Source organism: Monodelphis domestica, chromosome 8 (genome assembly GCF_027887165.1).
Source record: "Monodelphis domestica isolate mMonDom1 chromosome 8, mMonDom1.pri, whole genome shotgun sequence".
Classification (NCBI taxonomy): domain Eukaryota; kingdom Metazoa; phylum Chordata; class Mammalia; order Didelphimorphia; family Didelphidae; genus Monodelphis; species Monodelphis domestica.
The window spans coordinates 243,218,507-243,244,354 of NC_077234.1; the positions used below are offsets into that span (position 1 = coordinate 243,218,507).

General features: G+C 34.9%; 1 protein-coding gene across 3 annotated transcripts in view; it reads right to left on the reverse strand.

Moving 5' to 3' along the window:
• Window positions 1-25,848, reverse strand: part of EPHA6 (EPH receptor A6) — a 1,223,915-nt gene that overhangs the window by 659,020 nt on the left and 539,047 nt on the right. For all 3 annotated transcript variants that reach the window (XM_056806830.1, XM_056806831.1, XM_007500796.3), the window contains one exon: window positions 12,570-12,725. In XM_056806830.1, coding sequence (XP_056662808.1) covers window positions 12,570-12,725 — 156 coding nt within the window. The remainder of the gene's footprint in view (window positions 1-12,569; window positions 12,726-25,848) is intronic.

A 25,848-nucleotide genomic window follows, 5' to 3' on the forward strand; every position in this document is an offset into this window, starting at 1 on the left:
ACTAATCTTATGCATGTATGTGTGGGCTCTCCAGGTATATATCATATTTATCTTATCTAAGGTTCTATTTATCTCCTTTACTTTTTCTTATTAATTTTTTGGCTAGATTTATCTAGTTCTGATAGGTAAAAATTAAAGTCCCCTGCTATTTTTTATTAACCTGGGAGTTATGGAACTTAATAATGTTCCTGTGCATTTTCATATTTAGGTCTCTTTGAGGTGGTAATTGGTAAATTCTTTCAATTTCTATTTTACATTTTGATTGTCTGGGCATTTTTTCCTTGTTGATTTCTTAGACTATGGAGTCTAAACATTTTTTTAAAATCGTAACTTTCTAGGAGTTCATACTATTCTTCTTTTGTCTCTCCTTGATCTATTTTTAAGGACAATTGTTTCTGTGATAATGTTTTTATATCCCCCTGTATTATTTCATTCTTTTGATTTTGCTTTATTATTTCTTATTGTCTTAGGAAATTGTTATCTTCTCCTAGTCCACTTCTAGTTCTTAACATATCATTTTCTTCCATTAATTTCTGAATCTCTTTTTCCATCTGGGTGATCTTTCTTTCATAATTTTGATTTTCTTAAATTGTTCTTATTTTTTCTAATTTTTCCTTCACCTCTCTCATTTGTTTTTTCAGTTCTTTTTAAAGATTTTTCCAAAAGCTCTTTTTGAGTTGTGGCCATTTATTGTATCTCTTTGCTGTTTTTGAAGTAGTTGTTTTTTACTTTAATGTCTTCTGAGTTTGAACTGTGGTCTTCTGTCTCCATAATAACTAGCAGCAGTTGGTTTCTTTCCCCTTTGCTTACCCATTTTAATTTATTTTTAAAATGTAATGGTGAGAACAATAGATTTAATTATTTTTAATGGATTCCAAGGCATCCTATTGTCCTGTGATATGCTACCTTAGGTTTCAGGATTTTTTAGTAGCTTTTAACCTGGGTCATATTTAGTTAGGGTCTGATATAATCCTGGGTCCATCACTAAAGTCGCAGTCTATGATTGACTGACTTCAAGGACTCTGACTAGGATCTTTGGGCAGTTCTGCTATTGCTACTGCAAGTAGCCAGTTGGGCTGCCCCTGTTGCAGCAACCACAGATTCCACTTTTCTGGGGGTTACCACAGTTGATAGGGCTGCAGTCTCTCAGTAACCACACTGGATGGTGTGTGCTCCTTCCTCATTCCTCCTCTCCTACTTCTGCAGCCTAGGACAGAGCAGGTGCCCAGTCAGGCTCCTTGGGCTTCCAAAGTCCCTCATTCACTAGCAGCAAGGCTTGAGCTCCTGCCTTCAGCTCCTGGGGCCACAAAATTCTGTGTTCACTCCTTCATATCTCAGGTGTGGTGCTGGAAGGATCTCCAGAGCTGATTCCAGGGTCTTCTGCCTACGGATTCCAGCCACATCTTGGGGATCCAGGCTCTAGGGCTTAGCAAACAAGTTGATGTGGCCAATTTTACCCCCAGGGGTTACCTCATTGATTCTACTCTTTTTGCTCTGTTCTTGGCCCCAGGGCCTACAGTGGAAGGACTGAGGCCAGGGAACTCAAAACTTTTCCTTCCAACTTTTCCCAGTGTGTTCCTAACTTCTGTGTTTTTTGGCCACTTTTGGCTTTGATTCTGTGGCATTATTTTTGGTTGTTTGTGGGGAAGGTATTAGGAGTGTGAGAAAGCTTATCACCCTACCTTGCCATCTTCCTCCTACAATTAATCTTCAAATATATACCCATTTTTGAAAAAAATGTATTTATATATGTGTATATATATATATATATTTCAGAATCATATATTGATCAATGTTAGGTAAGTCTGTATATTTCATTTTCACATCAAAATTTTACTAATAAAATGGGAAGATACTCAATATTGTCTCTTGATTCCTTTTCAAACTAATTTTCTTCCACATTAAGTCCATAAGATACTGATGTTTTCATTTGGATATACAAGCAAGGATATATTATTCTTTTTATGGAATTTATTTTTAAAAAGATAGCCTGGATTTACTCAATCATGAATTGACCAATTTTTATAATTATAAATTAATGGGCACTTTAAAATGAAATGTATTTTTATTTCATATATGAATTTGATACATCAATAGATATTTACTCTGATGTAAAAACACTCTACTAATCTTAAAAAGAAATAAAGTTCATTACTTCTGCTAAGTTAGCAGGAAAGAGCACAGGTGATGAGCTAATCAAAATAAAGCTTCTAGCTACTTGAAACCTGGAAACATTTTACTTATTTATTAAGGGTATACAGTAAAGCTTTAAACTGTGTTCCTTCAGAAATAAAAAGAAACTTTGTTGTTCAGGATGAGGGAAAACTGAGCAAGAAATGGAAGAAAATATTTCCATTTGAATTATTTAAATTCAGTAGTTATAAGTACATGTATAAATATAATATTTCACTGGACTGTTCTAGATATTAAAGAAATGTCACATTTAGGCACAGAGCAAATAAGTCAAACTAAAATGTATTAAATGAAAATGGATTAGTGTTCATGATAACTTAGTGACACATGGTTCTACACAAATGACACTCCCTTTTAATGTGGGAGGACAGATATGTATACAGAACTATGTATCATTGTATTTAATTACATATTCAAATTTGACATGGATAAAATAATAAAAGTTCATTAAGATTCACTACTGGATAACCCAGCAATACAGAATGCTTAGAGGATAAGCATTTTAAAATTGAGGCAGATAATTGTGATTATTTATATCTATATGTTATTCTAAACTATTCAGATTATTCCCTGAGATTTTTAAATGATCATGTTGATATAAATTTAAAACTATATTTTTACTCAAACAAAACAAACCTTTGATAAACTGCATGATTGTTATACGATATTTTGCTCTGTATTCCCAGATATATATCCCTATCCCAACTGGAGAAGATGCAATTTTAGTGTTATCTCTAGATTATGAAATTTTAATTTCCAAGCAATGTGCAGATGATATATGGATACAACACAGAAAATGAAAACATCTTATTTATTTTGTACTATTTATGAAATAATATTCTTAGTACCACAAGTGTCAGTGTCAGTTATTAAAACCAAGTCCATTCTAGAATGAATCTAGGTCTATTAAACTCTAGATCTAGAACTCCTCTGGAAGAGAACCCACTCAGGAGTTGAAAGAGAATACAAACTTCCTCATGGGTGAAAAACTGTTCTGAATTAAAGAAGGAAGAAAGCAAGCAAGAAAGGCAGGCAGGCAGGGAGGAATAAATCAAGATTACTTGTGCTGCTAGTGAAATATATTTATATACGCATATTTATTTTTTAAACACATTAAAATCAGAGAATGCCTTGAGAATAGGATCTTATTTATAAAATGTTCTAGAAGGAAATCATGAGCAGTGTTGTCTCACAAAACTGTGATGAGCAGAGTAGCGGAGAACAAGGATACAGAAGATTTGACTTGAGAGCCAACAAAGCTAAGCCATCCTCAAAACATTTAGGATAAAAATTAGAAGGAAAGGAGGACAATTAATTATGGAATTAATTTACCAGATTTTAGTAACAATTTTTATCTGGGATAAACTAGAATGAGTCTAGTTGACCATCTGAGGTACTCTTCACAGAAATACAATAAACCTCATCAACAGTACTCTGGCCAATTGGAATGGAATATTTGGATTATGGTAATCTGTGAAACAAGGAAAGATACTAAAAGTTTCTCAAGTCTTGTATGATGCTTCTGCACTGATGATGGTAGAAGTTAGAAAAGTGGACAGAAGATGCTTAGGGTCCACAATTTTTGTGTTTTTTTTTTAATAAAGTCTGATTATACATGAATATGTAAATTTAAGCAGACAACCCCCCCCCCTTTTTCTGACATTGTGTCACTAATACTATGGGAAATTAATATTGAATTGTGATACTGAATTGGGAATTTTTTCTATTTAACCCCTTTCTCCCACTTGCCATCTCAGATCCCAGAACATCCTGAATCTAAAAGTCAGACTGTAACTATGGAAAATACTTAAAAATAAATAAATTAATTTAAAAAAATGTCAGGCTGAAGCAGTTTCTCCCCCAGGATCTGATTTAGGTACTTTCTTATTTTGTTTAGATCTTAAAAGGCAAGATTAAGGGCAAGACAGAGCAGTCAGCTACTCGACACTTTATATTAAGTGAATTTAGCAAGCTCTAGCCACCATGCTGGAAGATACTGTGGTCCAGCCATAGGGCAAGAAGGGAAGGGTGTGTTGGCATCCTTATGTCCTTAAGACTCCCTGTGATGAAGTAATGAGAGAGTAACTGTAGTCTCTAAGTTCACTTCCCCAGTGGCTCTTTACCAATCAGAGATGTATTGGGATGTTGGGAAGGATCTGGGCTGTAAATTCATAAGAGGTAGTTAAGATGGGCATTTGAGGAATTCTGTCTTTTTCACCCCTCTCACTCTCATTGGTACCTGCTTGGATCGTGGAGGGATTCTACTGGCCATTTCAGATTGTCTTGAGTGGTAAGTTAATAAATTAACCTAAAATGAAGAAGTGCTGCCCTTTGAGGATTTCAATTATTAGAATACTTTTCCTTTTAAACTAGTTATGCCAACTCTGTTTATAAAATCCTTTTCTAGTGACCAATATTTAGAGTTGCTGAATCACAGCAATCTCATCATTTTCATTTTAATGAAACCAGAAGAAAAAAGAGAGCTGTAGATCACAAATTCTATTCAGAGATAAAAAAGACGTTGTAAAGAGTTGGCTTTTTCATGTATGCAAATACAGTAAAAATAAAATCATTTGATGGGCTACTTGATCATTTCATTTGAAAGGCTCAGAAGAAGTATTTGCAAAAATTTTACCATGCAAATAATTGTAGCAATATATAGTACAAAGGATGAGGAGTTAAAGGAATTCTTTAAAAAAAAACCCTATGAGATCTTCCAAATGATATTTATGATATATCACATACATATCCATATATCCTTTAATTATATACTACACTTCTGAGCTCTCTTTATAGGGAAGCTTTGAGATGAGTTTTTGATTCCTCCCTCCAGCAACAGAGAGTTTCCTGTTAAAACAACTTATTGCTATACATATGCCACAATAGACACAGAGATAAAAAAAATCACCTTAGAATATAAATTATCCAGGATATAACTCCATTCTTGGAATCTGCACATAAAATTTTCCTTACATTTTATTATAGAGTAACTTTTCCATGGTCCTAAAGGAAGATAAACAACCCATTTAAAGCCAGGCTTAAATTCTTTTGAAATGCTAATAGTTATTCATAGGTAATATTTTCTGTGGTAAAATACATCTATTTCATTTTTAACCCAACCAATTCTTTTCGCCCTCCCATTTCCCTGCCTCAAAATTCAAAATGAGATTTAGGTAATTGGATTTGACTACTTATTCAGATACTCTTTCTGAAATTTCACCTTAAAAGATTGGAGTAAAACAAACAAAAATGATTCCTTAATATCCCAGATCTTGAGTTGGAAGGGCCTTTAGACTACCTATCCTTACCATCTCATATTATGGTTGAGGAATCTTTGGTGCATAGATTTTGCGTGTTAGTTTTGCATGAGAATCAATTCTTTTTGATATGATCTCTCTGACATCAAGGCAGCCACAGTGAGTGTCAGGAAGACTCCAGGTCAAATTGGAGTCTAAGACACTTAATAACTCTGTGACCTGGGGCAAGTGACTTAACCATTGTTCTCAATGTAAAATGGGGATGATAATCATACCTACCTCATAGGGTTGTTGTGAGAATAAGATGAAATATTATTTGTGAAAGAGCACTTTGTGCAGTATCTGTTTCATAGTATATATTTCTTTGTAACTTTATTATTAAAATAAAAAAAGGACCGAGAAAGAAAATAAATAGTGAGGCTGTACCTAGGATTTGGATTCTTTGGAGTAGTTGCAGCTTCTCAGAGAAAATAAATGTTTTAAGAAAATGGTTCCCCAGCCCCTTCTTAGAGCATGTCACTATCTGCCCCCACCCCCTTTCACCTTGGACCCTTCACAAAGTATTAATTCTACTACTGAGAATGACAGTAAGAAAAGAATCTGCATTCTCAAATAGTCAATTATTACTGCAATAAAAGCTCTAATTTTGAAAACATAGCTGTATAGCAGAAATAACAATTCTGGTAGCCTTGATACATTTATAGCAGTCCAGCTCACTGATTCTGAAGCTCATTCATCAAGAAACCACACATTAACTTTCATATAAAGAACAAGGGAAATGTCTTGAAAGGTGTTGCTTTAATAGCAAATTGTTTGGACAGGAAAGAAAAACAAAATGCTTAATAACGGTTTGCTCCTCTGCACAGCTTATCTGTTACAATCCCTTGTAGAACTAAAATGTTAAGTACAATATTATAGGAATTGACATAATTTAAATCTCCTGGGAATGTGTCAAAAATTCTGTAATAAATATCCCACCAGCATTTTGAATTTTATTTGGATACCTTAAACATATTTTTTGTTAGGTCCTTTTCAAATAAAATATTTCATTGATTCTGTCTTTTACATTGCTTGCATTTCTTCTCCCCCCCAATATCTTTTATAAGAAAGGTTTATTTTTTTAATAAAAGGAGAAAAAGGGGGAAAAAAGCCCTTGCTGTTAGTTTCAACCTGTGAATATCTTCTACATAAATGGGGGAAACATTTCATTTATTATATTTACTTATTTTACCTTTTCATTCTTGCTTTTCCTTACTTAAAAATGACCTATTTTTTTTTAGTTTACCATTAGAAAAGAGAAATGAGTTTTATTTTTGTTACCAGTAAGGGAAAAATAAGAGTTTTAGTTCTTCTGGGGAAGATAAAGAAAACAGGAAATGAAAGTGGTACCATGGATAGAAACATGGTCTTATACCTGGATTCAATTACTCCTTTGGACCTGGGCTGGAAGTGTGACCCAGGGTAATTCCTTTAACTTCTCTAGTCAACTGACTAAAATTAAAATTTACACTAATGAGTGATGCCAGTCTGCATTGGAAGGGGACAGGGGGATATAATTTATTTCCCTCTAACAATTGGTTACAAATCCAATTCCCATTCTTTTTATTATATAGGAAACCCTTTTGATTCTAGCATTTTGAGGTCATGTTTTTATAGACTTCTGAACAATTATATTGGTCTTATTGCTTGGCATTATTTGGTCATGTATTAAATATATTTCCTATCATACTGCTGTATAATTTTCATAAAATCCAAGATTTAAACATTTTGAGAGAAATTTCAGGAAAAGAAACTCACAAACTCCTTGAATCTAGAAAATGAACTGTTTGGAGAAAGTGCCATAAAGAAACCTACACTGCATCAGGAGATCCAGAATAAACTTTGGGGTTGTAAATGCTTACATTGAAGGGGGTTGAACACATTTATTCTGAATGTAAAACCTCTTATGCCAAAGGGGACTGCCCTCAATTTTTTTTTTGTCAATGCACCTAGCAAACATTGGTTTTGCTTTCTCTTTTATTTCCTTCTAATCTCTAACTATTTTAGTTTCCTCTTAGAAAGTGCAATATTGTATGCACCTTTAGCTAGAAGATCTTTAGAGGTATAAGTTAGTTGTGTTAAATAATTCACTGGGGAGACTAGTCTCCCAAAGAATCAAAGGGAGGTTTGTGAAGATAAGATTAACTCTCCCCTTGCCCATTTTTAAATTAATGAACCAAAAAATTTAACACCCATATTTAATGCTAAGTAAGGGAGTTTCCAAGTCTCTTATTAAGGTGTGTGACAATCCCAGAGGTGATTGAGCACCACCCTGGGCAGTGCTAAGCAAATTGTTAGACTGTAATTGATCCCCAGAAAGTGTAGGAAGGGACAGGAAGTGATGTGGAAAAAGGACTATAAAAAGGCCTGAACTTCCTGTCCAACGGGTCTTCAGCTTGAGTCTTTGACTTGAATTTTTGACTTGAAGCTTCAGCTTTGGACTTGAACTGGGACTTTGGCTCTTTTGCTTCTGGTACAACTGCTCTTAGAGCTTCTCCTTTGGAGTTTGTCTTGGGTTAATGAGTAGCTGATGCTCCTTTCCTGACTTCTGGAGAGATTAGGTCTGAAGAAAACTTACCACTTGGAGAGGGCCATGGGGTGGAACCCCTGTTAATTTACCACTGTGTCCCCCAGCTAAGGGTTATCAAGCTCTGCTGGGGTTGCTCTGGATACCAGAGCAACATTTAGTGTCATAGACTAGACATTTTCTCTAACCTCTTTTTGCATTTCTCAACTTTCACTCTTTCTACCTCTTTGTAAATAAACTATTGAAAGTCATTTTGATTTCAGCTATAATATTTTTACATTGGTGACATCCATATTATTTTAGAATTTTCATATATTTAGTAAAATCCTAAATTTAATTCCTTAAACTGTTGTATTATAAGAGCATGTCAAAAGGCAGATTATAGGTGAGAAGAAGAGAGAGAAGTATTTACATAGAGCTAATTACATGCCAGACACTGCTCTGATTACTTTAAAAATATCTCATTTGATTCTCCCAACTCTAGGAGAAGTGCTGTTATTATTCTTATTTTATAATTGAGGAAACTGAGGCAAACAGAGGTTTTTGCAATGTCAAATAGCTACTAAGTGACTGAGGCTATATTTGAACTCAGATCCTGCTGACTCCATTCCCAGAGAGTTTATCTACTGAATCACCTAATAAAGACCTTTGTGTATCAGACCTCTATAGAAAGGGAAAATTTGGTACAGAAATCAGATTTTCCACATGCTATAATCACATGCAAATGAAAAGCACAGGGGTTTGGTGAGGAAGCAGAATTTTGCAATATTTTGAATCAGAAACAAGCACTTAAAGATGTATCTATTCATAGCTATTCATTTCCTTTTTTTCCAGTTTGGATTTGGGGAAGAAAAAAAGGAAGAGGAAAAGAAAGTGATCTAGTATATACCACTATTCCCCCTCCTCTGTCCCATTTTTCTCCTCATGCCCCATACAAAATGGTACTAGTTTTATTACTGAGAATAATTTTTTTTTTATCTCAAAGAGTCAATAGTTTCTACAATAAACACCCTGCTTTTAAAAATGGTCCCAAAGCAGGAGCAGAAATTTTGGTAGCTTTGTGTACTTATATCAGCCCTACGTTCTGATTCTGACGCTCATTCTTGAAGAATGAATGACTTAAGAAATTTCTTGAATCTATGCCTTGTCAAGGAGTAAATTCTTTCATTTAACAGAAATATATGTGTGCCTCCTACATTTGTTAGAGGGGCTCTGAGGACAAAGTTTATTCTCTGTCTTTCACAGTAGGGATAAAAAGGACAGAGTTCACTACAAAGACAAAATATACCTTTCTGTAGCTCACCTGTCGTCCTCTGTCCCCCCTCACCTATTAAAAACAGTAACAGAAACAACGGCAATTTGTCCCTACCCTGAATTTTACTAGGGAAGAACTTTGTGGATTTGCATTTTCACACAAAAGCATTTTTTTTTGCTTCTATATGATATAGGGCTTTGCACATACCCAGATCATTTTAGATAGAAGCACCCATGTGGAAGGCAGCATGGAGCTGCATCTGGAAGAAGATGTTCCATGTTTCCCTACCATGTGTCTAGGGGCAGCCTATTGTCCTTGGCTGTATATTATGAATGTCGTTTTATTGCCTCTTTTACTGAGATCTCAAAAGACAGCTGGGTAATACAGAAGGTAGAACACAGATTTAGAAGTTTTATTTATTCCCTTCTGTCCAAGTGACTTGAAAGATGACCTCTAAAGGTCCCGTTAAGCTCTAAATTTATGAACCTATAAGATATCTACAACTCTATTTTAGTCTCCTGGGTTCAGCTTCTTGCAGCAGTACTACCAGTCAATCAATAAGCATTCTTTAAACACATACTCTGTGGCATTTGTACAGGGGCCAGTACTCTTCTCCAGAAGTATCCCAGAAAAAAGTTTGCTCAACTCTAAACTTAAATCCAAAAGAGCTGCATTCAAATCCCACCTCACACAAATGGTCAGAAACCTAGTTTTGCCAAATGTAAAATGGGTCAGTAATTCTACCTAATGAACTTGTTATGAGGAATGTGTTCCAAAAACACAAAGAAATATATAATTATGAGTTATTATTGCCAAACTGAGTTTGGCTTTTAATTCCTTGATATGTTCCCTCTGTCAGAAGGAAAGACAAGAAGTCTAGATGATGAGTGGAGATGAATTTCCAGGTAAATATTCATAATGAAAAAAGACTAGTAGCAACGAGAACCATAGGAATCACTCTTTTTAGTCATAGAACTAGGTAGAAGGAGTTGATAAGGATTTTGCTTATTAAATCATATCTTTTATTAGTGTTCTGCCTGCTCTTCCTATCTATAAGGTAGAACAGACTTCCTGATCTGTCACATCATCTCCTTTCAACCCCAAGAGAATAAAAGCAAGATTTCCTGGAGACCCAGGTTTTTCTGTCTCCCTAGTTCAGATTCTGTTCAATATAGCAGCACGTGGCAGCCAGCACTAAAGATGAGCAATTTGGAAGCTTTGTCAAAAGCAATCTTTTCACAGCTAAGTCAGAAATTGTCTGTACAATTTCCCTGTCTCTATTTAAAAGTTTTACCATTGCCTCCCCCCAGCTCAAAATATCCAATCAGACATGCACTTTCCCAAGCTATGATTTTTTGAGTAAATCACATGAAGTCTTTTTCTCATTGATTCAGAATGGAGAATACATGGCGGCAATATTTGTGATGGATGCCTTTTTGTGTTTCTATTAAAACCATTCTTAATTCCTTTATTTTAAATAAAACAACCACGTTATTTTAAATAACCAATTTGCTATATTTCTTTTTTGTCCTTCCCTCCCCAATCCCCCCCCTAGTTATTCCCCTCTCACTTTCCCTATAGGGTTAAGATAGACTTCAAGACCCCAATGGATCTAGATGCTCTTCCCTCTCAGAATTGATTTCCTGAGAGTAAGGTTTAAGTATTACCAATTAGCACTCTCTTCCTCTCCTTCTTATAAGAGTATTCTTCCCTCTCCTTCCCATGTGCCTCTTTATGTGACATTGATTACCCTATTTATCTTATTCCTTCAAGTTTCTCTTGGTGCCATCTTCAATTCCCCCCTCCCTTTTTCTTTTTTGCATATCATCTTATAGCACATATTACCCCAACCTCTTGCTGTGAATGATTCCTCTAATTACTATAGTAGTTAATATAATTTTTGAGAGTTACAAATAACATTTTCTCCATACACTAATATAAATAATTTGATCTCATTGAAGCCCTTAAAGAAGAGAGTTTGAATAAAAAAAAAAACCATTTTCCCCTTTCCCCTCTCTTTCTTATTTTTTACCTTTTCATGTTTCTCTTGATCTATGTGTTTGGATATCAAACTTTCCACTTAGTTCCAGTCTTTTCTTTACAAATACTTGGAAATCTTCTATTTTGTTGAATTCTGGCCCATGTTGGCTCTGAGTCTAGTGCACTGGTTCTGTAGGTACGGTGGGGGAGGGTAGATCGGCTTGCATTTTGGTGGAAGCTATTTCACCCTCTTATGGTGTGAAAATGCCCAAATCCCATGTATTGTCAATGCTGTGCCTTACTGTAGAGTCCCTTCGTTCATATGAATTTTTTTTTTTGGCCTTTTGAGGTAGTCGATATGGGTAGGCACTGAGGAGAGGTATATTCCTGCATCTAAACTGCAGCCATGTTTACCCAGAAGTCTATATTTCTAAAGAACCTATAAATTGTTTTTGTAAATACACATGGCATGGAATATTTGTCATTCAATTTTTGTCTTTCCAGAAGTACATAAGTTCTTAAACATCTTGATTGGCAGCAATTCTCAGCCCAGGAAAACAACTCACTATCAATCTTTTATGTTTATCCAGATTTCTGCAAACAATGAGACAGTATTTCGAACTTGTATAACTTGTCCAATCCATTGGTTAATGTCTGGTTAATAACATTAAATTATAATGTCTTACAATTAAAGAATGAGATCCCTTCAAAATCTAAACTCCTGGACTTGATTAAGCCTGACTTTTTGAGGTCAACCAAATGTTGTCATAGGACAAATGGTCTAATAATTTAGGGAAGGTGAGGAGTGAAATATAGATGAAAATGTAAACACTTTCATTTAAAGTTAAATGCTAAATGCATGCTAATATTCATATATAGCAAAGACCATGGCTTTGAAACTAACCCTTATCGGCAAGCTCCCCCACACAGTAAACTCTATGGGACTAAATTGGTCTGCCTCAGAATGATGAAGGGCTGAGCCAAATTTACCAGCATCTGTAGAGCAGTTCCACTGTTTAAATTAGGCTGTGCCCTTGCAACTACTCAACTTCCCATTGAAAATGGGAAGGAATTTTCAAGTCTAGACAACCAGCCCTAAGTTTTGAACACAAAAGGGCAAACATACTTTTGAAGGGCAAAAAGCAAATCTTTTCAAACTGGTGAAAAGGAGAATTAGTGCTCTAGAACTTAAAGAACAATGCTTCTGCCTTAATTATCGGCAAAGAGGAACAGAATTTTATGAGATCATAGAAATTAGACGAAAATAAAGAGGCACAAAGGGGAAAAGAATTCCAAACACTAAATAGAGTAGACTTACTGGTACATGCCATGGAAGGTGGGTCTTTTTCAGCTCGGAAGTAACCCTTTTCACACTGGCAGACAGAAGTTGCTTCCATATAGGTTAAACTGTGTGGAGGACACTTAGAACATTTTATGTTCCCAGCAAACGCTTTATAGAATCCTGGTCTGCAAGCTGTAAAAACAGGAAAAAATGTTTTATTCAGTTATTAGTGTGCATTTTTACTTTATGTGTGCAATACGTTTAATACATTCTATTACTATCTTCCTTCTCTAATCCCTGAGTCATTCTACATTAACAGGACAAAATTATCTGTAGAATTCACCTTTTCCTGGCACAAACACAGATAAATACTTACTGATTATGATAATTGAAACTGGTTCTGTTTAGTTAGTTAAGGTGAATTGTCAAAATGTGACAAATATACTTCTACTACATAAAAGAATGTCCCACAGATTGATTAATTTTTATATATAGTAATAATAATAATTCCCATTTTATAGTGCTTCAGAATTATCAAAGCACTTTATATATACTTTGTCTCATTTGATTCTCACAATCCTAGTCTATCATCCCATCAAGACAGGCAATGGATGGAGCAATGGCCTGGCTACTAAGAAGGGCTGATATCAGATAGTAACTGTGAATTTGGGCAAGTCATTTAACTTTTGTTTGCCTCAGTTTCCTCAACTGCAAAATGGAGATACTAATATCAGGTATTTTCAGAATTAATTTGAGGATCAAATAAGAAAATATTTGTAAAAAGTGCTTATGTTTATTCCTTCTATTCCTCCTCTTAGTGTCCCTATTTTACAGATGGGGAAAACTAAAAGTCATAGAAGTCAAGTGGCTTACCCAAATTCCAACAATTTAGATAAGTGTTGGAAGTATTTAAGCTGTCATACATGGGTCTCCCTTACTCCAGGACTGATATACTCTCCACCACACCATGTTCCCTCTAATAAAAAATAACCAATTTTTGCAGAACACTTCAAAGTTTCCAGTATCTTATCTTAGGAAAAAAGGTTCAACTTTCTTTGGTCAAAGATGAAAACCTATAAAAGTTGTAGATTTCTGTGATTTATTTGAAAATCTACCTCTATGATACTTGGTATGTTTATTTGTTCTACCAGTGTAATTGAAACTTATTTGTTCATTTCTGTAAAACATCTATAAACAATGTTATTTCTATCCCTAAGTCATTGTGTATATGCCTTAAGCATGAGTATTTTCCAAAAGGATAATCCTATTAGATGATTAATTTAATTGCTTTAAGCAAAATGATGTTCATTTTCATATTTCAGTCATATAAACATTTGCAACAATGTCCAATGTCATCTACCTTTAGGTAGCGGACCCTTCCTGCCTCATAGGTCTTTCTCGGAGCTTCTGATTGCTTAGTCTTAGAGAAGTAGTGTTGGTTGGAGGTTAGAGCACAAGACAGTAAGATTTGACAGGAAGTCTTGGGTCAGAATCTTATCTTAGAAATGAATATATTCTTCTCCATCTTGTATCTGTCTTTTTCCTTGCCTCCCCAATTAGACTGGTTTCTTGAAGATAGACACTGTCTTTCTTTCTCATATTTTTCAGCTTTTAGCCTGGCACCTGGCACATATTTGATGTTTATTATTAGACTATTTAAAATATTTTATTTATATTTTATTTCATCAAGTATTTTCTGTCTAAATGTAAACATTTTAACAATCATTAAAATAATTTTGAGTTCCAAAATTTCTTCTCCCTCCTAACTGTCCCTCCCCCTCCTTGAGAAGGCAAACATTTTGATATTGATTATACACGTGAAGTCAAGCAATAGATATTAGTCATATTGCAATGGAAAACATAAACAAGAAAAATAAGGAAAGTAACAAAAAATAAAAACTTCAATCTACATTCACAGTTCATAGATTCTCTGGAGGTCTATAGCATTTTTCATCATAAGTTCTTTAGAATTATCTTAGACCATTGTCCTGATCAGAATAGCTAAGTCATAGCTGGATACAGTTGATCCTCCGACAATGCTGCTACTGTTTGTTGTCTTGATCATTCTCATTCCATTTCCTAGGAGCTCATATAAGTTTCCTCGTTTTTTTCTGAAACTATCTTGCTTGTCATTCCTTTTAACACAATAATAGTCCTTCACATTATACATACCACAACTTATTGAGGCATTTCCAAGTTGATGAATGTCCCCTGAATTTCCAATTCTTTGCCACCAGAAAAGACCCATTATTATTAAAGTATTATAATTTAGACTGACTCTTGGATCTTTTGATATTACTTGACCTCCTTTTATCTGTTTTCCCATTTGTAAAATGAATATAATAATAGCATCTACCTTGTCAGAACTGTTGTGAGGATCAAATGAGATTATATATAAACTATGTGTAAGACGTTGATGCACTATGTGAATATGAATTATGACTACAACTATTGATTATCCTTTTAGAAGAGAAAGGAAAGTAGATGTGCCTACCAGAGTTCAGAGTCTTCCATCTCAACCAGAATCTTTATTTTACAATTTCCAAGCTAAAGTGGTAGAGTATTCTTCTTATTTATCTTCAGTAGTCAGTAGGTTCTGAATCCTTGTGACACCAATGATCTTGTAAGAGGAAAATATTTCCCTACATATCTACTATAACTTTGTTATATTTCTTTGAATCTAATCACCTTTAAGCAGAGTACAGATGGATAGATGATTAGGTAGAGAAACTTTTACTCCTCCAACCATAAATCAGAGTTGAAGAGCCCTGATTAAACAGCTACAATATTACTACAGTGTTACAGACATTGTGCTGGGTTCTACCAAGTATAAAGATAAAATATAGTCCTTGTCTGAAAGTAGGTCACATCTTGCCAGGGGAAATGCATATTCATATATGTACGTAAAAATATATACAAAGTGAACAGAAGAAAATTTCAGGAGTGAAACATGAATAGGAGATAAGGTCAAGAGAAGCCTCATAGAGGAAGTGCTGGTTGAACTGATCTCTTTAGGCTTCAGAGAGCTAAGGATCCTAGGAGATGGGATGGAGGAAGAAGATATGGGCAACAACCTACACAAAGGTATGATGGTGCAAAATGGAATGTTTTATTTTTTGTGGGGTGGGGAAGCAAGAAGAACAATTAGCTGGATTGCTAAGTGTGCGAAGGAGAGTAATGTATGATTATTAGGCAAAACTTTGTTGGAGCCAGTGAATATATAATGCTAGAGGAGACTATATTTGATCTGAGATGATGCAAGGACCCACTGCAACTTATTGAACATGCTACTACAGGCCATAGAGTGACATTTGGTAAAGTCACTCTGAGAAAGAGAGAGGAAGAATTGGGCAATAGAGTCTTTTATTCTTTGAGAACCACAGGGAGATTGGCATTTCCTTAACACTCTTGTTGGATGAAGTAAAGCATCGTTGTTGTTTGCTCTTTGTTTTTGAAGAAGATCAAGGATCTCAGAAGAATGATTTTTTGTTTACATGAGAGAGAATTGAGTTTATGTGAGGCAGACTTGCCAGAAATCACTGGCCTCACACATCTTTGAAATCCAATGGCAAGACAAAAGTTAAGAACATAGGTGACAGCCTTGGATGAAGTGGATGGTGTCTTTGGTGCCTGACCAAGCTCTAACATTGCACCTGTTTTAGCTGTCTTCATGGAAGTTGGAACAAATTGTTCTCATTTGCTTATTCTGCCAGGAGATGTGCTTGAGGCAGATATACTCACCAATGGGTTTTATTGGCATGTGGCCATTGCCTGTGTAATAGCTTTTTGGAGTCATAAGTAAGAGTTTGGTGAAAGATGGACACCAAAGGTGGATGAACAGCCCTGAAAAACACTTAAAGTGCTACAACCACCATGGTAAATATAGAACTTGTATGTGGCTAGCAGTGCCACATGATGATTAAAGTAAGATAATGACCATTGTAGTGTCCTGTTATGGCCGCCAATTTCTGTTTTAAAGTTTAAGCATACTCATATTTTGGAATTGAGTGAAAGTCATGAGGCAAAAATTTCACATTTGTAACCTCCAATAATTATATTGTGGTTGTCTATGCTATTTGCTCTTTTTTCCATCATTCTTTTCAAGAATCAGTGTATTTTGTTTTTAAAAAAAAAAACATTTTTCTGAGTAATAAAACTTCCATTTGAATCTTTGCAGTGAAAATTTAGGTAATTTGTCTTCCTCTCTGGGCCTCAATTTCCTCAACTGAAAATGAACAAATCGGTCTGTAAGAGATAGCCTCTAAGGTCCTTTGTAGCTCTAAAGTCATGATCTCATAATCCTAATAACCTAATATGCTAAGCCAACTTTATAGTCAACTACTTTTTAGAAAGAATCATACTTTAATTTGATTACAGCTGATAAAAGCATTGGATTTTGATTTAGAGGACCTGGGTTCAAATTCTGAATCTGTTCTTTGACACTTTTTAATAAAGTGCTTTGTTAAACAATAATAATAAGCATTATTATTATTATTATTAATTACCTTGATTAACTTGTTCTCTATGCAAATCAGTTTCCTCATCTAATAAAGGAGAGATTGGGCTAGATGATCAACCTAGGAACAGACCAGCACTAAATTTATAATCTTGTGATTTGATAGTTAACAATAAATGGCCCTAATTAAACACAAGAAAAGGAAATGTAGAAATTTATATCATTAATGCCATTACTAGATGTTGAAATTTATAAAAAACAATTTTATCCAGATGTATGTAATTATTTTGATAAAATAAATCAACTTTAAATATGTTGGTAATTTAATAAATGCTCAATGCTTTAAGGACCACCCAATATTTCCTAGCATGTTTTTCTAGGTTTCTTATATTTTGCACCTTCCCACACACTCTGATCAATTGACATTGACTCCCTTGCCATTTCTTGAACAAGACCCTCTTTTGTCTGACTGTATTTTTACTGGCTGGTCATCACTCCTGGAATTCTCTTTCTTAACTTCTGGCTTCCTTAAAGACTCAGCTCATTTTCCTTTTCCCAGTTCTCTTTAAGAGTAGCAATAATGGGGGGGCAGCTGGGTGGTTCAGTGGATTGAGAGTCAGGCCTGGAGAAGGGAAGTCCTAGGTTCAAATCTGGCCTCAGACACTTCCCAGCACTTGACCCCCATTGCCTAACCCTTACCACTCTTCTGCCTTGGAGCCAATATACAGCATTGACTCCAAGACGGAAGGTAAGGGTTTAAAAAAAAAAGAGTAGCAATAATGCCTTTCATCTAGGATTATCTCAAATTTATTCTATATATGCCTTATTTCTACATAGTCGTATTCTCAATGCCTCCCCCATCCCATTTCAGTCTAAGGTCTCTGGAAATGGGGACTGTTTTTGCCTTTCTTTTTATCTTCAATGCTTAGCACAATGCCTGGACTCAATAAGCTCATAAATGTTTGTTCAGTTGATGTCTTAAAAAACTAATAGCAATTTTGTTCCCTGCATTGGACTCCCCCACTCTTAAAATGATTCAATTAATAATAAATATTTTAACTGGGACCTCACCAAAGTGCTTATTGCTGTTGATTAGACTCTGGGTAATTTGTAGTCAGTTGTTTGCTTTTGTACCCCAGTTTAGTTATACTACAAATAGTCATTCTGATAGATTTTTGATCCTCTTAATGCAAGCATTCTTTCCTCAGGGGCAGGAGGTAATCTGTTGACATATTTTAATCTAGTGCTATTCTTGTTTATGCATTTATATAAACTATTGGTAGTAGATCTACCCAATAGAGGCATTCTTCCAGGTGTTTTAATATTTTGTGAATACCACAGTAATAGTTAAAATGCTCATTTGATAGTAAACTGTTCTTGCTATATATTCAACTAGTCCTTTGCTTTTTTAGGCAACATATGCCCTTGATGCTGTCCTTTATGCTACTTCTCATGTTCAAACCATAGCTGATAGCTTGTTTCCTGGTGCTGTGTCCTTTTTAACACCCATCAGGCTTTTTTCCAGTAACCTACAATTTGAGTCTCTCGAGACCATGGTGTTTTGTGGATTGTAGCCAAATAGCAATACAAGGAGAACACTGATATTTAAAGGATGAGCATTTGTTGCAGAAATCAGATAGAGATCCCTGAAATACTTGACAGATTAAAAAATGATATCCAGCCTGTTCTTCTCCTTTCCAATTTTGGGCCCAAATTATTGTCCATCTGAAAATGTTACCGAAAGACTAAATCAATGGGCATTATACTTAGTTTCATGTGATAAACTGAGCAACATAACCTCTTCTCTGACTTGGTTTTCCCTTCGGGGTTATTTAGACCAATGTCTTTCAACTGCTTTTATTGTTTGCCGCTTACACAGAAGCATTTCACCCGAAAGCTAAATGGAACATTAAGGGTTCGCCTTCAATAAGGTATCTTCCTTGCATGCTACTCAGTAACGTTTAGATGATCATTTTCAAGAGAGTGATAAAACAGGGAAACCAGATGCTCACCAATCAGTCAAACAGTAAACATTCTAGGGGGCAACCACTCTGCTAGGCGATAGAATTGCAAAGAATGGCAAAAAATTTAAAAAATCAAGTCTCTCACCTCATTTAATTGTAGTGTCAAGGAGGTTTTCTTGCACCAAACCCCAAAGGAAAGAGAATTAATAATAGATAATAATAGGTTTTCCCTTCTGTAGATAACATTTCGACTCATTATCCTGAGACACTACATGTCCCCATCTGTGATACTGACAGATATATCATTTAATAGATATTTTACAGTGATGATATTAATTATGAAGCTGACCAAAATAAGATCTAGGAGATCGAGATTTTAGTCCTAATTTAGCTACTAGGTAAAAAGCATAGTGAAAAATGATAGAGTTTTTCTGTTTCTCTTTCTCCTTATTTCAAGTATAGCATAGAAACATAGGGTCTAGTCAAGATAATATCTTCTTGGGGTTTCCCCAGTTCATTCTTTCCTCATAGGATTTGAATTTTGTTTCTCCCTCAAATTAGATTCATTGACCATAAATATGGAGAAGTTTCCCTTCTTTTGCCCCTAATCTCAAGGTGGCAAAGACTTTTCCTTCTCCACCTATATTTACCCCAACAATGGGCTTCTATCATTGGCTTTCCTCACCCTTCCTTGATGATCTTATTGTTCTAGTTCTCAAAGGTCTCTCTTCCCTTGCCCTCTTCACTTCTTTCATATTGTTTTTTGCTTTAAATGAAGAGAAATTCCCAAGGTTCCGCCCTTGGTCATTAAGATGCCTTTGTACCTATTCAATTTGTTATTCAGTATCTGGGTGAGGTAAAGCCTCTGCCATCTTCTCTTGAGCCAGGGTTTCCTCATACTGCATCCAGCACAAGGTTGTCTCTTAAACTAATGATGTTCTTTTGTACTGATTCTGTCTCCCATATAGCTTATTCCTTGCTTCCCACTAAGCTAAGTGAATAGACTCCATTCTGAACTTCATTACTCATGTCTATTATGTAAATTTAGTTTTTATGTATGTTAAAAATCTACATGAATGAATAAGGTATTTATTAAGTTCTTACTTTATGGTAAGTTCTTTTCCTTTCTTTTAAACCCTTACCTTCCATCTTGGAGTCAATACTGTGTATTGGCTCCAAGGCAGAAGAGTGGTAAGGGCTAGGCAATGGGGGTTAAGTGACTTGCCCAAGGTCACCCAGCTGGGAAGTGTCTGAGTCCAAATTTGAACCTAGGACCTAGGATATCTAGTACTGACTCTCAATCCACTGAGCTATCCAGCTGCCTCTACTTTGTGTTAAGTTCTTACTCTGAGGTAAGCTCTAGGTATACAAATAAAAATAGATACAAATAGATAGAAATAGAAATAAGAACGCTCCCTTTCTAAACACAACAATATTGAAGTTTTCATTTGAAAGTCAGATGGGGAAGTCCTGTGTTCCTTTGGGGATATTGGGGATAACAGCAAAACAGATAGTAATAACTCTTGTTTTATGTCATTTATACTAAAAAAAATCAATCTGTAGTCTTCAACCATTGGTATGCTTTTATCAATTTTTAATAGTTCCTTTACCCTCCTAGAATTATAGATTTTCAGAATTGGAAGAGAATTGAGAGGATACCTAATTTAAACAGTGTTGGTTGTTGTTTAGTCATTTCATTCATGTCTGACTCTTTATGACCCCATTTGGGTTTTCTTGTCAATGATTCTGGAGTGGTTTGCCATTTCCTTCTCCAGTGGATTAAAGCAAACAGGATTATTGACCTGACTAGGATCACTCATCTAGTAAGTGTCATCCAAATTTGAACTCAGGTCTTCCTTGATTCTATGTCCAGTGCTCTATCTATTGAACCACCTAGTCTAAATGGTATCTCACCATTAATGCCAAATAAAACAGAATAATAAATAAATAATGATATTGGAGGTGGTGATGAATACTTTATATTAGCTTTTCTTATTAAACCATCATATTATATACCATTTTTAAAAGCTCATTGAAGTCTGATTTATGGTAATGGAAGCAAATAAAAGGGGCTCAAACATGACAGTAGCTTTCCTCAAACCACACCCACATTATTGTAATAGATTGTTTGTGGATCAGCCAGTCTCATCTCTCCGGTCCACTTCAATCCATCTTCCATTCAGCCACCAAAGTTATTTTCCAAAAGTATAGTTCCAACCATGCCACTCACTGTCTCCTCTAAATCCACCCCAAAGACTTCAGAGACTTCCTTCAGAATCAAATATAAAATATAGTTTGACATTCAAGCCTTTCATGTCCTTCTTTTCTTCCTCTCCAATGTTCTTATATCTTACTCTGTGCCATCTACTTTTTGATTCCAGACACTGCCATTGTGGAAGTACCATGAACAAGACATTCCATCTCGCAGCTCCTTCCTCCAGCTTTCTTTCCCTCATGCTTGAAGTGCTCTCTGTCCTCAGGTCTGCCTTTGGGTTTCCTCAGCTTCCTTTCAGTCCTGGTTAAAATTCTGTCTTTTACAGGAGTGCTTTGCCAGCCCTTCTTAATCCTAGTGCCTTCCCTCCCACTCTTAATTATTTCCCATTTATGTGGTAGAGTTTGGTTTATTTGTTGCTTCTCCCATTAGATTTTCATCTTGTTGAAGGCACAGTCTGTCTTTTGCTACTTTGGTTCACTCCAGCACTGAGTACAGGCTCTGACTCTTAGACAGCCCTTAATAAAAGTTTATTGAATGACAATATTTATTACTAATGACTCAATCTCTCAGCATTACTTCTGCCAGTGAAGGTGTGATAATGGGCTCATGGGTTATATACATGGACAATAAGAATATCAGCAAGTAATCAAGAATTATTGATATTGAAATGAGATTAGATGGATACAAATTATTTGTATAATAATAAGGATAAAATTAGAAATTCTATAGATAATGGTCTTTGAGTTCACAAGTTTATTTGTCATTAAAAATAAAGTAAACATGTTTTAGGAAATTTTAGGATTTCAAACTCATAACATTGACTAATATTTCACTCAGTATATCAGATTTGCCCTGAATTGAAAATGAAATACTAATTTGTCATGATAAATAACTATATTTGTATTTTCCAAACTCCTTGAAAACATTTAAAAATAGTACACACAATATTAATGAAGTGAAAATTTTATAAATTTCCCTTTATATGTGTGTTCTCCCAAACATATACATGCATATTTTATGTCTGACCACTGAGTCCTTAGGGGACAAGCTAATTATTTTCTACTTTAGCTGACCCCTCTAGAACACCTTCCCAAAGCACACATTTCTTGTCTTATAGTATTCAACATGTATAATGCATGTTCTTTTCTAACGTTCTAAAGCATAATTTTTTAGTTCAAATTGCCAGGGATTTGATTCACAGCTTTTAATTTCCTTCATTAGCATATTCAAATGGATCAGAGTTGAATATTACAAGGACACTACTTTCCTCCATCTTCCCTAAATTTATTAAACTCTTGATCTCTTGGGCAGCTTGGGAAGATGAATTTGGTTAAATGGAAGAATGGGAAGAAAATGAAGAGTAAGCTTTCAGGGTTATACAGCCAATATGTATCAGAAGCAGAACTTCATGACTGAGGCCAGTTTTCTATTCATGTTAGAAGTCTGCCAAACTCTTAAGAGGTAAGTAGTGCAAATATGATTTTGCTTCTTTTACAGATGAAGAAATTGAGGCACAGATAATAGGTTGATTGCTAAGGTCATGTAACCAGTAAGTTTTCAGAGGAGGAATTTGGATTGATGTAAAACATTTCATTTCCTCCAAAACACAGCGTCAAATTAAGTTCTATTTGTTTCTTTAAATTTTTTACAAAACGTGAGCTGGGATATTCAATCAATAAATTCGTACTGTGTCAGTCACTGTGCATTCTGAAATCAATCCTTTTATTTTTTTTTTGACCAGATTTTGCTGGTTCTCTTATTTCCTTTCTGATTATAATGTCCTTGAACACTATGAAAATGCTCTTCTTTAGTTTTACTTCCACAGAACTTAGTACAAAGCAATGCATATTGTATAAATGTTTTTTGAAACAGACTAAATTCTCCCTAAATTTCTATTTTTGCTATACGTCTTGTGGCCTTTTTTCTCATATTTCTCCTACATATTTGGATTCAGTGTTCATATGGACACTTATCATGTATTATTTTCTACTGTTTCATCATTAATATTAATATTTAGGTTAGCGTTTTGTATAGTAGCATGTATACACATAATATGTCAATATTAGACTTAGTTTTGTGAGAGCAGGAATCTAATCTTTTTTAAATCTCTCCTAGAACTTAGATTTAACAAAAACAATTACACACATATGTATATATATATATACATGTTCATACATACACACATACTCATACATACACAGATACATTTACATGTAGTTTTGCTTACAAAATGCTTCCTTGATTCTCAAAACAACCCTGTGAGTTGGATACTATTATTATTCCCATTTTACGGTAAAGAAAATGAGGCCATGATATGTTGCCTGATTTGTCCTGGAAAATATAGTGAGTAAATGTCTTAAATGGGATACAAATTTAGGTCTTCCTTACTCCATGCTCAGCATTGTATTTTGTCTCCTATCTTCCTCTTAGCTTTCTGTATACAATGGTAATAGAAATATATTGAATTATTTAACTGCTATAAGTTAGTAATACCATGTTTAATATTTTAAGTCACTCTATGATAAGGCATACATTCGATTTTATTTGAGGTGCTTAAATATTCATGAAGTCAAAAGATAAAGATCCCTGCCCCTTTTTATTGAGAGTGTCTTTCATTTCAAATTTTACCTGATCCTTTCTTCTCCATCCCCAAAGAAATCATGGTTGTACATTCAAAGGAAAGTACAGTGAATGTGTAAGACGTCTTACTTTTTTCTTCAAGTTTCTGCACTGGTTTTAACATCTCAAGGGACGATGCCAATCACGTATTACAGTGAAAGGCTTTTCAGGTCTAGCTAAACTTATACAGACTATTGAACACTGAAGAGGGAAAAGCAGTCAATTATATAAGTATCTCTTCCTGTCACACAAGACAGGATTCAATATTTCATCAAATAGGGAGATCTGCACAGCATACACGAATGTCATCTAGTATTTCTCATGGTCCTTTTTCTTGGTCTCTGAATCTGTTCAAAGAAGAACGAAAAATTCTTGCTAATAGCCTCTAGCAGACTACTCAGAATCCATTTTCCAGTATGAAAAGCCCCCCAATAAGCTTCAGTACTGCTTCTGTTTACAAAGAGGAAAAAAAATTCAGCCACCCAGCGTCCTTTTCACCTTCCTATAAGAACTCATCGAGAGACTCCTAACCAGGAAGACCAAATCTTCAGTGACAAATAACTGTTAAACCATTCATAAAGGAGGCTGGATTACATCTACATCGAGCAAATCCTTGGAGAGTTAACTGATTTGAACAAATGATTTTTATTTAATAAACTAAATTGCTTTTGAATTTCCCTGGAATAGCTTTATTTCCAAAAATATATTTCAACCTTTAAATGAATAACACTATGTTTCATTTGTATGTTATGTTGCACTAGCTTGGTTATATGGACTAAAAATTAGAGACCAAACAACAAAAAAGAACAAAAAATATAAAAAACAGTCAATAGACATTTATTAAACATCTATGTGCCAGGTAGAGTCCTATTTGCTGAAGACAGAAAGAAATGCAAACAGATAGTCCCAATCCTTGGGGAACCGACATTCTAATGGGGAAAGAATATGGAAAAAAACCCTATTTACAAAAAAAGACATATGCTGGATGAATTTGAAATAATCAGTTGAGGGAAGACACTAGAATTAAGGAAACTCTGACAAGGCTTTTCATAGAAGGTAAGACTGTTTTCTAGGATTTGAAACAAATGAATGGAGTTTCATGAGAAATAGAGCAATAGGACAAACATTCCAGACACAGGGGATAGCCAGTGAAAATATACAGAAGTATGTTACAGAGAAACGAACAGTTACTGTGAAGACAGAGGACTTGAGTTCAAATGCTACATGTGAAACTTAGGTCTATATGACCTCCCTTGTTCTCCTACCTCTTTTCATTAAAATGAGATCCCTTCTAGCATTAGAACAACAACACAAATGATCAATTAAATATTGTCACAAAATTTGTCATCAAGAATGGAGGGAGTAATAAGCATTTATATAGCATTTACTAATTTGGAAATTCTATGCTATGTTTTTAATAAATATTCCTTTTGATCTTCATAACAACTTTATGAGATAGATCCAATCTTTATCCCAATTTACAGTTGAAACTAAGGTAAGCAGAACGAGGAGAACATTATACACAGAGACTGATGCACTGTGGCACAATCAAATGTAATGGACTTCTCTACTAGTAGAAGTGCAATGACCCAGAACTATTTGGAGGGACATATGAGAAAGAATATCATCTACATCCAGAGGAAGAACTGTGGGAAAAGAAACACAGAAGAAAAACAGCCACTTGATCACATGGGTCGTTGGGGCTATGACTGGGAAAGTGGACTCTAAAAGATCACCCTAGTGCAAATACTACTAATAAAGAAATGGGTCTTGATCGATGGCACATGTTAAACCCAGCAGAATTGTGTGTCATATATGGAAGGGGGTTGGGGAAGAGGAGGGAAGGAACATGAGTTTGTAACCATGGAAAATTATTCTAAATCATCTAATTAAATAAAATTAAAAAAATCAAATAGGTATATTTGAAAATTGTGTGTATATTTTTACATAATATTTGTACACATATTTATCTGAAAACAGACTCACCCAGGTTCACACTGCTATGAAATGTTTGAAGCTATATTTGAACTCAAGACAACCTGACTCCAGGCTCGGTTTTCT